Source organism: Haliaeetus albicilla, chromosome 3 (genome assembly GCF_947461875.1).
Source record: "Haliaeetus albicilla chromosome 3, bHalAlb1.1, whole genome shotgun sequence".
NCBI lineage: Eukaryota > Metazoa > Chordata > Aves > Accipitriformes > Accipitridae > Haliaeetus > Haliaeetus albicilla.
Genome location: NC_091485.1, coordinates 34,102,151 through 34,120,191, shown reverse-complemented (window position 1 = coordinate 34,120,191; position 18,041 = coordinate 34,102,151). Strand labels below are relative to the sequence as shown.

General features: G+C 37.9%; 1 protein-coding gene across 2 annotated transcripts in view; it reads left to right on the top strand.

Moving 5' to 3' along the window:
* ATP6V1H (ATPase H+ transporting V1 subunit H) overlaps window positions 1-14,565 on the top strand; it is a 50,347-nt gene extending 35,782 nt beyond the window's left edge. For both annotated transcript variants that reach the window (XM_069779334.1, XM_069779335.1), the window contains exons 13-14: window positions 1,055-1,168; window positions 13,590-14,565. In XM_069779334.1, the coding sequence (XP_069635435.1) occupies window positions 1,055-1,168; window positions 13,590-13,650 (175 nt within the window). In that variant the 3' untranslated portion in view covers window positions 13,651-14,565. The remainder of the gene's footprint in view (window positions 1-1,054; window positions 1,169-13,589) is intronic.
* The last annotated feature ends 3,476 nt before the right edge of the window (window positions 14,566-18,041 follow it).

Genomic DNA, 18,041 nt, shown 5'->3' with positions numbered 1-18,041 from the left:
CCTCTTCACAGCGTATTGTTTAACTACTCAGTGACCTGTGAGTGAACCGATGTTTAAAAAAAAAAAAAAGGCAAGTTGGTGAGTAACCAGTTTATATATTCCTATTCCTTGCAAATTCTTTCCAAACTTTCTTTGTTATGACAGACCAAAATGCTGCATGTAAAGAGTCATCTGGATGGTGATACTTTTTCAGGTTTTAAGTGTGTTGCCTTCCTCTTTTTTTTTTTTTTTTTTTTTTAAAGAAATGATATATTCATGAAACGTGATACAAGGTTTCATCAGTATTTCACGTGGGATTTGGTATAGCTATAAAAAAAGCTATGGCTGACTACTGTGGCAAAGTTTGTAGTGAAAGATGCAGCTCAAACACATCGATTTTTCTGGAAATGGTAACTGAGCAGCCAGTTCTGCATCTTGTGCAAGAATAGCTGTGGCTGTAGTACAGTTTGAATGGCAAAAAGCACTATGAAGAGTACCAGGTGGGTGGTTTAATAGGTGTTGGTGTGATTAGAAGCAATTTTTCTGGATTAGGCAGTGCTGGACTGGATTGAGGCTTTAATCTTGGGAAAAGAAAAAAAAAAAAACGGAGTGACTTGGTTATCATCAATTTATGGAGGGGAGAGCACTACCTCTTCCTAAATAATAATTGATAGTGCTGCACACTGCCAACCCAGTCAAGCCAATACTGAGTTCTTTCTTTAGCAAGCTGGGTAAAGTAAATGACCCTCTCTGAAGAGGGCACCTTCCTTGGTTGTTGTTTATTGCAAAATTTATGGAAGAGGGCAGTAGGTAGCAAATAGGAGTCCAGTATGAATACTTCCTGATACTGTGAATTCTTTGGGGAAAAAAAAATAACCCTAGGAGATAGTATGAGATCTGCATTTGTAACATGTCAAATAAGAAGTATATGTTAAGAAATAAATACTTTTATTAAAATAAATACTATGTGACTTAAACTTAACCTCTTAATGCCTTGAACATGAAGTAGTTGGATAGGATAGATACTCAGAAGCTGAAGTAATGTCAAAAAACCTGCTCTATTCCTCTCTTTCAGAGTGATTGAACAACTTGGTGGTAAACAGCTGGTAATGAACCACATGCATCATGAAGACCAACAAGTTCGTTATAATGCACTATTGGCTGTGCAGAAGCTGATGGTTCACAACTGGTATGTGAAGATTATTTAACATACTACTAACAGTAAGAAATATTGTGTGTGGAGAGAGGACTCAGGACAGATTTCTTTAAGGGGGGAATAACATTTTTATGTGGTAAGACTGCAGTTGTTAAATGATAGAGCAATATGATGCTAATGTGTATGATCTTAGCTAGTTTTCCTGTGTATTTTGGTTGCAGTTGAATTCAGTAGCTTCACCTGGCATGACTGAATGTCACATGAGTAATTCACTTGAACAGTATATTTTAACTTACTTGAACTAGGCTTGTACTTGTTCATGTACTTAATTGGCAGTTGCTTTGCAGAATGCATGCCTGACCATTCTTTTGCATTGCTGTTCTTTGCTGTAGTCCTTTCCCCTACTCTACACTGTTATTCTTCTGTTGCACCCCTTAAAATGGCAAGTACAACTTTTCTTGAGCTCCTGGAGTAGCAGAAGCTTATGGGCTGGTTGGTTAGATGAAGTTGAAAATCACTCGCTGGTATCTCTTTCATTAATTGCTGAGAACAGCATTTGAAATGAGGTTTTTCTTTCATTGTTTGGTGACTAGTTCTCCAACGAAGCTCCAAAAACCCTGAAGTCTTGGCATGTTCTGCCACAGAACTTGCTGGTGGCTGATGCTGCCTTTCCAACAGAGCATAGGACCTTTATAGTGAAGCACTGAAGGGCTGAAGTTTTGAAAAAACTTCAGTGTTCATATAACAACTTTATATAACTTGCCAAACTAATTAGGTATGCTAGGCATAAAGCATGGGGAGTTAAAAATACTAATTAGGAATTCTTAATCTGATTATTAATTAAGATTTCACCAAAGCTCATATTTGCAATTTGCCTTGGAGAAAGATAAAATGCAACAGTACATCTGAGTACATTAGAACATAGATGTTGAGATACAAACAACTAATTTAATTTTGAACTTAAACAACCTTTTATTTCTCAAAAGCTTGGTGCTTGGAAGTACCTATAACTTCTGTTAGTTTTCTTGCTTCTAACACAATGTGATCTTTTTAAAAGGCTGAGTAGTGATGACGTGAAAGTGGTAGAGGAACAAGGTTTATCAAGCACATTCTGACAGGTTAAGTCACCTACTTGCTGTAGAAGACAGGCTAGCAAGGCTGACAAAAAGCTCCTGTCCCTTCTCTGCAGTGTATCTTCTGTAAAACAAAGCTAGTTTTCCCCCTTTTCTTCTGAAGAATGTGGGTTTTAACTCTCGTCCATGTTGTTATATTAATTTTATCCTGCTTCCTCCCTATCTCATACTGTGGGAACCTTCTATAGCAGAGAAACACACATTTAAAAACCTACTATGACAAATCCAGAGTTAATATTTTCCACCTGTAAGGAGGACTTCGGTAAATAACATTGAATTTCTGAGTGTGTGGAGATGGAGACCAAATGTGTGGTCATGTGCAACCTAATTTTGGGTCATTATTGTATATTACACTCCACCGTGCTTCTCAGCTTGGTGATAGCCTTCTTTTCTCACTATGCTATTCTGATATATTTGAAGCATTCTGAGTATTATAAACTGGCTATAGCTAAATAGAGATTACCATGTGGAAGGCTTAGTTACTCAATTTACCTTCTGCAGAGGGGCCAGCTCTTATTTCATGTGTGTTCTGATGTCTTGAAAATCTGGTAATAAAAATATAAAACTCTGGTCTTTCTCCAGCACAAACCTCACTGCTGGTAAAAGCTTTCCTGGATGCCTAATCTGGCTTTTTCTCATTTTCAACCTAAGGATACTAATTTCAAAAACATCACCTCTGGTGTTCCAGGTTTGTTTTATTTTTTAATGTCATGAACATTTCTGTGCCTGTTTTTCACAGTTTGTGAACCTTTAGACTTGAGACTGAGATTGCAATTACATCTAGTTTAAGATCTTCAGAGGTGTGAATGAAGAGGATCTGTTTAAGTTAGTGCCATTTTCAGATTCATATTGTCATCTCTTGGAACAAGCCTCTGGGACACATTGTCCTTGGCTCGTATTTGCCAAAGCAGTGTTCCCCCTGGAGTGGACATCAGATAGCTTAAGCTAAGGAGATGACACATCATGTGTGTGTGGGAAGCTAGATCTGTCTTTGTATAGATCTGGCTTTTGATGTGTGTCAGGAGCTCTTCTGTTTCATAGCTTGTGTGGGGAGAAGAGAGCAGAGTCCCCTGACTGCTGCACAGTGCAGTTCAAGTGCTTATTTAGCTTTGCTTTGTTATAAGACAGATTTCTCAGCAACTTCAAGGTTTTGCTTACCTTGATCTTCAGAGTTAGGGAAGAAATAAGCATTTTTTCCCCTTGCTTTCATGTGTTTTGGAATTCCAGTTATTTCACTCAAAGCAATTGGGTTTTTCCTTGAATTCAATTGGCATGGAACAACTCTGCATTACTATCTTTGACACATCAAGACAGAAGTAGTCAGGCTCTTCCTAGATCTGGAGGCTAACTGAGAGAAGGATTAGAAAATAAAGGCTTGCTCTGCCAGGCTGAGGCTTGGTGCAAGTGCTGTGCCCGGAGCAGCAGAGTACGGAAAACTTCTGGTACCTGAATCGAGGGAGTGTCATGGGGCAGCTGAAGTGGCATTCAGCAACTGTAACATTAGACTGCTAATAACTCGACTTGGAGACAATTAACTCCTAAGTAATTTGAATAGTTCATTACAGGCTGCTCAACTGGCTTTTCCTTAGGGGTTTTCTTAAGTCATGGATAAATGGGGGGAAATCAGACTGTCAGGCATTCTGTTAAATGGTGAAGCTAGGTTGGCAAAAGCAGTAACTGCTGTCAGCTTTTCAGATGAGGTAAGTTCAGGTGAAATATTCCAGTTACATTTGCATGTTAAGTTATGCACTTGATGAAGCAGAGAGCAAAGGTACCTTTTTAGCATCACTTAGTGTCTTTAAATGGTGATTAATCCTGTGTTTTAATCTCATGTGAACTAACTGTGTTAGTTGTGGCACCCCATGCTGATTGTAAAAACCTATTATTGGCAGATGGGGGAGTTTGGCATGGCAATGATGATGCAGATTTTTTGTGTGTCCTGTTCAATTTGTGCTTTAACTATGTACAAGAGACATCATCTCCTTATTCCTTGGCTTTGCTGGTGTTCAGAGGCAATACCCAACTTGGCGATTTTAGTATTAGAAACTGATTTTGGGAACCTAGTGCTGGTTGGAGCAAAGTTTTTAATGATGCAGACTTTAGAAGAATCAAATCATTAAGTTCTAAATGGACAGCACTTACATATATCACTTTAAAGAAACCCAATATACTAATCTGTACAGATGAAGTACGTGCCTTTCATGTGCTTCACAGCACAGCATTTTACTGAACTTCTGGGATGGAATGTTGTGACTCAAAGCACCCACAGTTAGAACCCCAGATTCCTTCTGTGAACAACAGAGAGAAGCAGGCTGTTTTTCAGGGCAGTGCAGAGGAGCTTCAGTGCCTGAAGTTGAGCAGTGGGAGTAATCTTCTGTCTTTAAGATTTGTGAACCTATAGTCTCCTGGCTTCATTCTAAAGGGGTTAATTCCAGCCTTCTATTACTTTACTAAAGTAAGAGATAGATGAAGAGCTAGGTGAATTCTAGATGTTCTGCATTTAATGTGTAATTTATTTATGATCCTACTGGTCATCTAGAGCATAGTGCATTAGTTTCCACCACTTGCTTGTCTTCTAGCCAGGTTAGGCCCAGGAAAGTTTGCTCATGACTCATGTAGATAAGTGCAGCACATTACTTTTTTTCGTGCTCCGTCAGTAGCAGTGCTCTTGGGAGTTGGGGGCCAGAGGTCAGAGATAAAAGAGAATTGTTACAATATCCAGTTTAGCAGACATGTGCAGAGATGGATCATGTGTGCTCTTTGTTCATGCAAACATAAAGTAAAATGCAGTGGCTTAGCTTCTGTAGCTCAAATGTTCTTCAGCATTCATGCAAGTGCTACTGAAACCATAGTGGATCTGATTGCAAGCTTGTTTATTTTTCCTCTGGCTGAATCAGGGTAATGGCAGAACTCATAGCATCTTTTGGCAGTTGCTCCCATTGACTAAACTACTGGAGTGTGTTGCCCCACCTTTCTGCTTATGCTGTAGTAGTGAGCTGCTGTTAGGGAGGGATTGCATCTCTTACCTCTGGGCTCAGGTCTCATGCCTCATCTCCCCAGGGTCCTTTCACCCGGGCAGGCTCTGAGCTATAAACTTCCTTTAAACAGCCAGACTTTTAGAATAAACTGCTAGTCAATGAATTGATACTGACATGGAGAGTATGAGTATGTTGGCGGATGCTAAACGGTGGGAGTTAGGATGCATCGTTGATGCATGTTCAAGTATGGTGTTGGAAGTAAAATTAATAAATGGCATACTCAATGAAGCAACAAATTCAGATAAGCTTTGAATATACAACAGATTCATATATGATTTTCAGAGTGCACATCCCAGACAAAATTACTTGCTTACCATCTTTTAAAATGACTAGTTATGCAGAGAGACATTAAAATCTGAAACTGCCTAGGATTTGCAGTATGCTGTATTTAGAAGTTGTTGTTCTATAGAGTTAGCACTGAATATTCAGCATTTGCCACTATTATTTGGTATAAACTTTGTTCTGTAAAGTCCATGTATCTCCTAAGATACCTTCTGTACCATGCTCGCTTTTGAGGAGAGAGATTGTGTCCCTGATAAAAATTAATTTTTTTTTTGAGAGGACCGTTCCTAGCTAGAATGAGACAAGTTAGGCAAAAATCCAATTAGTTATAGGCACACTTGATATCTAGTATGAGTGCTCCATCTTTTTATTTGAACATAAATATCTATTTTTGTAAAGCTTCATTCCATACAGGTAGGGACTGTGGTTTGTATTGTGCATATGCTTTCCAGGATTTCACACTGTGATCATGTTTTCCCTTATGAGATCTGCACTCTTTGTAAAACACGTGGAGCAAATATTTTGCATATATCCAACATCCTGCTCAGTTTGCATTTTCTTTTTTCAAAGAAATTGTTCATTTTCATGCGCTATGGTGAAAAACATGTCACCAAAGAAGTAACTTTTTGATAGTTTCACTTCTGATTAGTGTTACTTTAAGGATTTGATTTTGTGATAGGAAGATTCAGTTAAACCTGATCAGTGTCAGTCATTTTGAAATATTCTGTGCCAACTTAAAGCTCCTAACCGTTGAAAGCATTTTGCTTATGGTTCATTGTGGCAACAAAATACTCTGATTAAATATAAAACCACTGTCACATAAAGTTGCATGGTTTAGTCAAGTTGGTCCTTTTTAATTCACAGAATGGCTCTATGTAAGTGTTAGCTCTTAGCACATCTTATAAGTGAAAAATGGCTTATACCTGAAAATAGGAAGGCATATATTGAATTGAATTTCATAGGTTTTTTTCTTTTAAAATCTAATAAAATGTTTGAGTAATAGCCTTGTAATAGGAGCTCATTGATCTGCTGTTTCTTTATAGCTCGTATGTAAAGTTATGAACTGAAAGTCTAGAATTACTCTTCCAAAAAATGGACAAAACCTTTCTGAAGGGAAGCTGCTGAGTAAAAAGGAGGGTCTTGCAGTGTCTCGGTCTGAAGACACACATTAATTTTGTGTTTCACATTGTAGGGAGGGCTATAAACCATGCTATGAATAATGTTTTCAGTAATCGGGAGATATTAAGAGACAGTCTACAGATCATTATTGCATTCAGCCGAAGACAGGGTCCATTTGAAAAAAAAGAACTTTCATGTAATGTTTATAATCCCTCTGTTCAACCATTCAGGCTGTTTAGTTTTAGTGTGCACATCAGAATGTTGAACATCTCTTTATTGTGAATAACTAAGGTGAAAAAATGTCCTAGGTGCTGTTTGTCTTAACAGTTTGCTTTTGTTCTACTTGTTTGCATTAAATGGAATTTGTTACACGATATATTGAGCACTGCAGAGATTTTTGCAATATCTCCTCTCTCTTAAGATCCAAGGCCACATGTATGTCCTTGACCTATACATAGTGAAAATCACTGTGGTTCCACTGGAAATAAGATAATTTATAAAAACTTCAATTTGATGATGAGGCCCAAACTGGTCAAAGTGGCTTTGATTCTGTTGCGTACATTTGTTTCTTCTTTGTTTTTGTTGCTTGTTTGTGCTGGCTTACTTTCAGCACTACTTATAGTCTGCATTGGTATAATAGACAAATGTTTTATTATTTTTAACACCTTTTTTTTTCTCAAAATATTTTGTATTGCATTAATCCACTGAGCCAAGGAAGAAAATTTTATTCAGCAAACAAGTGACAGAAGAGAACTGCAATTTTCCTGTGTGGTGGCAGTCCAGCTTGGGCAATCTTCCCAACGAAGCTCTTCAGGGAGATGTCTCTTTGTTTTTTAGTTTACTACTTTCATAGATGTACTATCTCTATTTACTTCTGTGAAGAGCAGTGCATGTAATGTATAAAGTATATATTGTATATTTAAAAATATATCTAGTATATATTTTACGTATAAAATAATATATAAAAATATGCAGTGGCGTAATTTCTGATCCAGCAGTATGACATGTTAATATTGTATTTCAGGAACCAAATATTAACATAGCTCCAGGTTTGATTTGAGCCTGGTTTCTTTATTTTCTTTGCTGACTTCCATGGCTGTGGCTCTGTGGCAAGGCAAATGCATCTGTGGTGGCCCCTCTCCAGCTCCACCTGCCTTTCTCCTGGCCACCACTAGTGTTAATGTGACACTGCAATAACCAGGTTCAAGGAACCTTATTAGCAGAAAACAATTCACTTGAGTTAAATCAACAAAAAATACCATCTTACCAGAATGCCTGGATGTGTTCCCTGTGAGCAAGGCAGGTGTACATGGCTGGAATGGGTTCAAGGGTGGCTGTGCCAGCTTTGTCCCCCACTGGATTAGATGGGGACTTGAGAGGTGGTTGCAACCTTGTCCTGGTATTGCCACTTCATGTCTGCTGCTCAGAAGGTTCCAGGGATTGTTGCATCTGTGGAGTTGTTTTTGTAGTGTAACAAGACCAGTGCTTTCAAGGGACAGTTTAGCCTGCTTAGAGCTGGGAATACATTGGCTGTGTAACTTGAATACTTATTTGTGAAGCCACAATAAATTACTAGAACTGGTCTGTCTCTTTCAGCAAATCCAGGTTATCAGAACCATAGTGGAAATGCAACATAAAAATGGCAAAACTGTTCTGTCTGTTCAAACTAATCCATCTCCTGCCTGTCCTGTGAACTTGTTTAACTATTTGTCATATTTTTATGATTTGTCTGTAACAGTGTATGTTGGCAATGTCTTTTGAGTGGCTTGAGTCCTGTGGCAGACTTTACTGTAGCTTTATTGCACATCTGTACTCTTTCATAAGGGGAAGAATTTCTTTAGAACTAGCTTTTCAATTTCACTTTCAAAAGCATGGGACTTTAGGTTTATGTTTAGATAGAGAAAAATAAAATAAATATTTTTATATTGTTCTTTGTCAAAGGAAGGCATTCTGCCTCTTAGGAACCTCAGTCTGCTAAAACAAGCTAGACGTTACAGATGTTCAAGATCATCAAATATTTTTTGGATAACCTGGTTCTTTAATAAATTGGAAGCAAGACTTTAAATGTCGTTAGAAAAGAGAGAATGTGAAAATTTCACCCTTCCTTTCTTCTGTGCTTTATCTACCTTTCTTCCCTTGCCTGCTAAAAAGAATTTTCAGTTTTCTTTAAAGGACAGGTAAATCTAACTGCACTGGAATTTGGACTATAACACTAAAGGTTGTACTACTTAAATTGCAAGGCTTGTTCCTTTTATGGCCTCTGGAAATCCGTTGTATGTACCTTGAAACTTCCCCATTTATCATAGGTTGATTGTTGTTGACAATGGTCCTTTGCCCAATCTGAGTATCAGTATAAAATTTTCAGGTTAGATTCTTGTGCCATTTTGCAATTATCTCCTTATTCCTTACTCACTGAATTAGGTGGCTTACGGGTTGGATCAGTTCCTTGTGCCTTTTCCTAAATGACCTTTAAGCATTTGTTGCAATTACCATGGCACTTCAGTATATCTCAGGTTGAGGGTGTCAGTGTCTCTCATATGCCAACAAAACCAATTAAATTAAATGGAATGAAGCAACAAATTGGAATAAGGATTTGAGATGCAACAAATTCATGTTGAAGTTGCATAAGTTTCCTTTTCTTTTTGGAAAAAGCACTTTGGGTACTGCAGAAAACGTGTTCAAAGATAGGCCTGAGAAAGGGGAAATTGCTAATGTGGAAGGGATCTATCTCACTTGGTTATTCTAATACAAATGAAGATTAATTTGCAAATGGACATTACTTATGCCTCACTGTCAGACTTTTGAATGACCAAGGAAGTGAGATAATGTGGTGTTTCAAGTTTTGTTGATCTGAGCTTTAGTTGAGAAATGGAGGATTTTGTAGTTACTCTCAAAAGTGATGTACTACACTTGCATGTTTTGATGCTGTTCTGCAGTACAGAGGTAATAATTTTGTGTTCTTGTAAATTTATACTGAATCAATTGTTTCATGTTTGAATGCAGTTAACTGTAAATGTAAGCTTGTCTGAACCAGCTTCATCTGCTTTGTAATAAGGATGGTTTTGAAGGCCTTTCTGTCCCAGTGTGAGGAAAACGGTCAAAGTGGAACTTTTTGTTTCCAAGAACTAAACTTGCAAATGTGAACTTCCAAGGCACTTGGGCCTTTGCTCAATGAACTTTGCATCTTGATGATTAATGCTGGAGACCAAATTGCCTTCTTGTTAAGGAGTAAAGCATTATATGTAAACATACTCAATATTATTGGACTACTGGTACATAGAATTTCATTTCTCTTCATCCTCTTAAACGATTTAAAAGAAAAATGAGACTTATGTAATGGCTGGACAGCGGGTGTATTTGTATTGAGAAAATGTTTATTACTTCTGACTGGCTTTTGAAGTATTGTAGGCAATAACACAATGCCTGCTCAAGGTAAAAGGCAGCTTTCCAGTGGAATGAATTGGTGACTGAATTTGTTGGTGGCCAGGACAGTATTTTGCTCTTTTCCACAATTTTGTACTTGAATTTTGTACATCTTGTAGAAAAGAGATGCTCTTGCATATTGAGCGACACTCTGCAGGTCTGCTTGGCCTGGTTAGAAGGGAGAGATGGTATTACGGGTAAGATTGTGTATTGAAAGACAATGGGTATGTAGGCCCCAAAGCTCACTTATGTCAAATGTTAGCAGGATATGTTTTGTCTTGGTGTATAGTGTGAGCTAATTAGGCACATGTAAATCTCTGCCAGTAGTGGCCACACTCATATGTCATATACTTTTGCTTCTGAGTTTAACCATCTAGAAACTTGATGTGCTTGCAAAAGACTGACCACAATGCTTTTGTTATGGTAAAGGTGCTCTTTTTCTGAAGTTATGAAGGAAGGACTAACAAAATCAGATTAAAATAGGGTGGAGTGGTCCAATTCGTGGGTTCATAGCTTGTAATTTTAAAAATCAAGTCTAATACCTCATTACTTTCCATTGTAGTGTGCATCTCTAATCTGTCAGATGCTGTTTTGAATATTTTGTGAAGTCATTTGTTATCTTGGTGACAAGATCTATCCTTCTTTCACTGTACATGCTGTTATAGTGCAATGTGTTGAATGCTTGCATTCTTAAAGGTAATTTTAATTTTGTGGTGTAAACAGTAATTGAAAAATCCCAGTTTATTTTAAGATTTAACTAAGTAACAGTGCAGGATAAATAAAAAAATCTTAGACACTTAATTTGTAATGGCATGGTGATGGACACCTATGTGAAGATTGAAGCTTACAGTGCTACTTAACCTCCTGTTGTGATGAAATGCCAGTATGTAAAAAACAAACAAACAAACAAAAAAAAACAAAAAACCAAACCAGCTTGAATCTTCTTGTCCTTTTAGTATGTATTTTAACAGACAGAGAACAAGGTCTTACTGAAGCTACTCTCAGTAACTTGAATTTTAGTGGAAGGTGGGAGGGAGAAGTGACCAAAGGCCTGGCAGAATAACTTCATCAGTCTGCTCTCCTAAGGCTGCACATGAAAGCTTCACGTTGAGAAGCTGTTTAAATTCCTCCTATTGGTCTAGTACCAATCCCTGTCATCATCTGGCATAGACCATGCAAGAGCTTGTCCTAGGTTAACCAATGAACTCAATTGGAAACGATAACAAAACAGAAAATTAACTGGTACTTGTAACAGCAGGTGGGACAAGGCTTTTGCCATTTCAGTGGCCCTTGGTGGTGGCTAAAGAAGTGATGTGGTAGGGACAGTATGGGGTTTTCACCTGGGTTTGCAGCATGGCAGTGTAAAGCAGTAACTGCAGGTACTCAATCTGTATGGGGAAAGGGGATAAGAGCTTTTCCTTGTCCCTGGGCTTAAACCTCACAAATGTTGCAAATGAATGACCAAAATAAAAGGTTTTATAGGGAAGGTGCTGTACTATCTACCATATGTCCTTAGAAGTTATATATGTCTGTTAAGGCACTAAGTGCCTACAAAATATGCTACTGCTCTGCCTTCTCAGAGATTTTTGCTGAATACACTGCACTATGGTTGGATTTTAGTAAGCCTTGAGCATGCATCTGAACCAGTGTAAGATATGCAATAGTTGTACTCTCACAGATTGTTAGCTTGATTGATTTTTCCTACTTCTAAGTAATTGCATAGGAATTTCACATTCAAAATGGTTCATGTTTGCTTTAAGAATAAATAACTTTGCAGGGTTGTGATGCTGTGAGCAGAGCCACGTATGCAGCAAGTGTCAGTTGCTTTCAAGGCTGGATGTCAAGACAAGAAATACTAGAATCAGCACATGCATGTAGGCATGAAACAAAGCAAAAAAAACACTGGGGGAGCAGAAGGAGGTTTGGTGAGTTTGGAAGCCCTTCCATAGTTGCTAGATGTATCTTTTTGGATGGCTGTCAAATTTTGTTTATTTTGATGGTACAATTTTGGGTCCTGCAAAACTGCAAGAGCAGCTCATTTCCTCCTTTGCCATCGGGAGTCTCTACTTTGAGGGTGGTAACTTACCTTTTATGATCAAGAGTCATACCTATTGAGTGCAGCCCAAGCATTAAAATACTGTGATCCTACGGTCACACCTGAGAAAGCTGTGAAGGAAGGTGCTAAATCATAACGTACAGCTCAGCATACAAATTATGTGTTATTTTCTTTGCTAGTGGAATTTGAAGTTAACATACTTCATAGGAATTTTGCTTTTCTAGATACTTTAAAACTGAGAAAAGTACTGTTGGGTGGTACAGTTGTGATGCTAAACTTCATTGTGCGATAGGAGTTGTAATGTATAGGGAATAGCTGTTCAACAGGACACTAAACTGAAAACTAGTCTTTGGAATGTGCAATAAGAACTGATCTTTTTTTTTTTTTCTTTTTTTTTTTAATAGAGCAAAAGTGCATCCTCTTGAGTTAGGTTGGTTCATTCTGAACATCTTTTCTCTGAACTGCTGCTAATGTTTAACTTGTGTAGGTTGAAATACCTGTGTAGTGAGGAAAAACTGTGGTGCTAAGTGTATGATCAGCAATGGAAAAAGAACACCTATGTTTCACAGATCCTGAAACCTCTCTTTCAGCTGATACAGTGGTACAATTATTGAAGTTCATTTTCTTTAACAAGGAACAACCCAGATGTTACTAAAGATCTCTTTCGGCTTTGTGGTTCTTTGAAGTGTTGAACTGTTTCCACAGGAGACAGTGAAAGATGGGAACATTCAGAAGAATTGTGCAGTATTTTTCCATAGAATTTAGATATTGTTGTTTAAGGCAAATGCTAAGAATGTGGGGGGTGTTTGTTCTAGTGTTGAGGATGCTTATGAAATAAGTGACTTAGTGCACTTCAAAATACAGTGAGGAAAACACTTTCTTTAAAGTGTTGGTATACAGTGGGCCTGGCTTGGATATCTTTTCTTTCTTCCAACTTGAACATACAGTTCTTCAGTCAGTGTCTATTTTGCTAGCCTATGGGTTAAGTTGCCAGTATGTCTGTCGGTATTACTTGTGTTCATGCAGCTGGGTTATGGGAAGACATCCTTTTAAATACCTTGCCATAACTTCTGATAGTATATTCAGCAAGCAAAATCTGTGGGCATTGTGGGTGTTCTTTAACAGTTCCCAGGACTTCTAAATATTATCACTGGGCTTTTTCTTTTTCCAGACAACTTTGTCGATGTTTGGTTTGTACCTTATTTTCAGAGGGATAGATGACGCATACCTACAGCTTAGTTACTCTCCTAGTAGCTCCTGTTGACTGGTAACAGTAGGCATTATTTGAATGAATAATTCTAAACTTAAGGCTTTTTCCTCTTTCTCTACTTCATACTCCCCATCACTATCCTACTCCCCACTCTCCAGAATGTTTCTCAATCTAATTTTTTTTTGTATTTCAGGGAATACCTTGGAAAGCAGTTGCAGTCAGAACAACCTCAAACGGCCACCGCACGGAGCTAAACATTTCTGTCAGTTTATGCTTATAATTACAGTATGTTTGTCTTTAAATTAATGTCAAGGGAACACTGAAATCACATGTTCTTTGCCTGCTACTAGTGCATAAACTTTCCAGCTTTCTTCCAGTGTTGTTGGCGTAGTAAAAATTTGTTTGTTCAACTAGTTCTGATGATTATGCCTATTAGCTTCCTGTTATATTCTGAATGTATATGAGGAAATGTGGCTAATATATTGCATTTGTTTTATGTATTTATTCTCATAATAAAGAATGTTATTAAAGGACATTCATTCCATGTTATAATTAGCCTAGGAAAATTGTTAACTTCTTTTAGTGGGTTATGAGTGTTGTCACTTCCCAAGAAAAGCAAGTAGTCCCTATATGTCTCCAGACAAATTAATAAAGCTTTGACTTGATGTTCTGTAGGAAATGCAATAGCTTGAGAAATGTTGATTATCAGTACTAAAATATATACCAAGTCTCAAAATAGTGTTAAAATTCTATATAAAGCAAATGCATGGTGGGTTTTTTGGGGGGGGGGGGGGGAGTACTTCTGTCATTAGAGACTACACTAAAAAATCTGGACATGAGAAGAGGAAAAGAAAACAAACACTCCTCTTAATGGAAATTGATGCACTTAAGATTATTAGTCAAGCTGTATAACATCAGTGTTAAGGCTGTAGATCAGAGAACAAGTTGGGTTTTTGTAATAACATGTGCAGTAACTGATGAACTTGGAATTTCATGGAGTGTTTTTGTTATTGAAAACACTTGTAAATGTTAGAGTTCTGGTGTCATTCTAAAATCTATTGTATTTCCTTTATACTAGCAAAATAATTTGGCTATCTTTTCTGTGTTTTGGAGCTCCTGATAGTAAAAAAGATGTAACCATCAATAAATCAAAGATGATGTTGGATTGGCATGTGAAAACAGTCTTGTTGTATAGATAGGAGCTTGGCTCCAGGCACGTGCAACATTAAGCAGTTAATATTCTTGTGATTCATTTTTAGAACTGAAAAAAAAGATGAGAGAACATGACTTAATCTCATTGGTAGTCTTGTGCGGTGCAAGTCTCTGAGGAAGCTTAGGGTACTTTGTCATCAAGTAAAAAACCAAATTGGGAAAATTTTTCTTACGCAGTCTGGATTTTCATCATTTGTAACTAAAATTTGACCACTGTTGCAAGGGAGAGAGAAGACTTTTAGGGGATGACAGTTTGTGGTGATTTCTTGGCCTGCTTAATTAAAATTGGATTGTGTAGATCAATGACTACTGCTTACTTCTGCATAGAGGAGGCATAGGCTTTGACATTGAAGTTAGTATCATGAGGACAGATGCTGAAGCCTGAAAAGAATTAAAACTGATCTTAGTTGGAGTGGGCGTTATCTGAATGGATCCTATCTCAGTGTTGCATGTTGCCACAGTGATGAGGGATACTGGTGGTGTGGAAAGCTGTTGGGAGAACAAGGGTGCACCTACACTGCCATGTTTATCTTGGGTTAGTTGAATGCTCTTGAAATAAATCTCTGAGCCTTCCCTACTTTTCACACTTCAATTTGCATCACATGATGGTGTCAGTGCATGAATGGGGTTCTTCTCTGATAAAGCTAAACTGCAGGACATGCATCCTGTGTGTCTTGGCTACTTCGCAAGTGTTCAGTACACTGGACCAGGTCAGATTCTGTTTGAGGTATGGCCTTTGAAATGCATGCAGAGTGAAAACTGGATTCTTAGCGCCAAATGTCTTGCTCTGCAACTCAGATTCTTGTGTCACGCAAGGCTGGAAGGCATTGGATCCATGGTCCCAAGAGAGAAAACGGCAGAGGTGTCCTGGAGCTTTTAACCTTGGAAATCAGGAAACTCAACCAAAAGCTTTTGTTGAATTTCAACTAATTCATAAAACTTTCTACTGCATCTGGTTTTTGTCTGACAAGTTATGATTAGCTTTAGCTTTTGCTACTGAGCGCTGTTTTTACTATTCACCTGTTTGCGTTAGCTCACTTAACTTGCTCAGCCTCGATCTCCCAAAATTTGGCATGGGGCAAATAGGCATATGCTGTGGTGGCAGATTGAATGCTTCCAGGACCTGTGATGACACCGTGGGTAGGGCTCGGTGTTAGGAAGAGAAACATGTGCCAGCAGCTTCTTTCTTCTCTCTGGTGACGTAAAGATTTAGAGATGACTGGAGATTAGCTGCCATGGACCAGATGACTAACTCGCTTCTAAAGCGAGGAGATACAGTTACCTCCCTCCAAATTAGGGTAATCAATGTTCTCTTTATGAAATTTTTCTCCATTTTCCTAATTTTTGTTTTGACTCTTATATTGCATTCAAGAATAAATGGAGTTTAATTTTCTTATAATGAAAGTAACTGAGTCTTTGAAATCTGTATAAGCTGACTTGAGAGTTTTGCATTTGAGGTTTCTTTTGCTTTTCATGATACAGCTGCTTAAATTATTTTCTTTAAACTTTGGTCCTGGTCTGAAATCTAAATGAAATATAAACTTGAGTAAGTTTGCAAGATGCAGCAACTGTGAAAAGAATTTAAACCTCTCACAATTCAATGCAGGAGAGATGGAGGGGAAACATGATGAAGAACAGTACTGACATCTGGAACTAAGGCAGGAAAATGCTTTAATCGTATGCTTAGTGAACGTTTTATTATCCCCACAAGCCATTTGAGATCTTAAGGCCTGCAGCCAGATGAAGAGGCAGCCAGATCTTGGTCTTGGCCAGTGTGCGCTACTCTGCTAGAAACAAAACAAGGCTGAGCAGGAGATGGGCTGCCTGGGCCCCGGACGTACCACGCTGCCTCAAACCTCTCTTCAGTAGCTCATTAGAACTGCAAAAATGTCTTTGTGCACCTGCATGAACAAGTAAAGATTGTCAACAATTTCTAATGCTCGGACCTGCTGGGTCAATTTTTTTTTTTTTTTCTTCTTTCATGACTATGACTTGCTAGTTTTAGGCCAGTAAGTGGCAAGGGGTCAGATGGAATCCTGCTGACTCATCTCTATCCAAAAGCTTTTGCTTTTCTCCTTGGCAGCTTCGGCAGAGTAGTTGCGAGTTGTCTTTTTAGAACCACATGCTGTGTCAGAGTTGAGAACAGAGCTAGTGCTCTCAGGATGATCACGTATGTTATTAACCTAACTATATCTACTTCCTCTTAGACTCCAAAATGATTATTCAAAAAATCTGAACTGCTGTTGAAATTTTCAAAGGCCTAAGGGTATAATCATTCAAATACCACAGAAAGCAGCAACCTTGCTTGCAAATGTTAGGTGCAGCATTTAGAGCATTGCCTGGGAACTCTTCTTACCTCGGGGTATGCATATTTCATTGGTACAGCTGGTTCTGAGATGCGTCAGACTGCTGAACACAAATGATGTGCTAAAAACTGTCAATAACCTTTGTTTAAGAATATTTTTCATGACCTGCCCCTTGGCCTTACTGCTGCTTGTAAGCTAAGTTACTGTACAGTAAGGAGCCTAACAAAAACCAGAAATGGAATAATGGCTGATAGTTATGCAGAGTGTCTTGCTTCTGTTACTTGGTTGTATCCAAGAACGTTTCTGTGCTATGGGAATGTAGTTTTTCTCAGGGGAAACTTAAAAAGGAAAAAAAAAAAAAATCCCTCTTCATATGAAAGTGGGCAGTGGGACAGTATTTTTTTTTTCTTTAACCTGATAATCTCGGATTTTCCCAGAAGTGCACAATTTGTCCCTCTGTGTGAAAACTAAATCTGCAGAAGGGAACAATTAAGTTTTTTATGCGTCATCTTTGGTGCTGTTATGTGCATATTCATGATATAATTTTTTTCAAGGCTCTTCAGTTAGTTTGCCTTGTCTGGATTTTCTGTAGAGACAAAACTGTCAAGCTGAAAATTTAAATAACTCTTTCAGTGTTGTCATAAACTATTTTAAAAAGGCACACATCCAGCTCTGACAAAAAATGGGTAAAGAAATTGGGTAGCTGATTGTGGCGATGACAGTTAAAACCTATTGATTTGGAAATCACAGAACTGCTACAGTATCAGATTATTTTGTAGAAAGAAAACATGATAAATTGCAGACGTAAAGGTCATCATTCTCTAGATAACTTCCATGAAAAGGAAGTGTGCAAAACAAGCTTATTCTGTCAGGTTCAGGTGGCTAAAATACAGCTTCAGCCTATGAGTCTGCCAGTGTGGGGATCACAGCTAATAGTTTGGTTGTGGATGCATGCAAACACATCTGCAAAAACCAGATGCTTTGGTCATCAATGAAAAAGATGAAATAAATAACCTTTAGAAATGTTCTTTTTTTTCCTTTCATTTTTCAGTGTTGCAACCTTTTTTTTTTTTTTTTTTTTTTTGCTAGGAGACCACAGGATATTTTAATCTCAAGGCATTTACAAA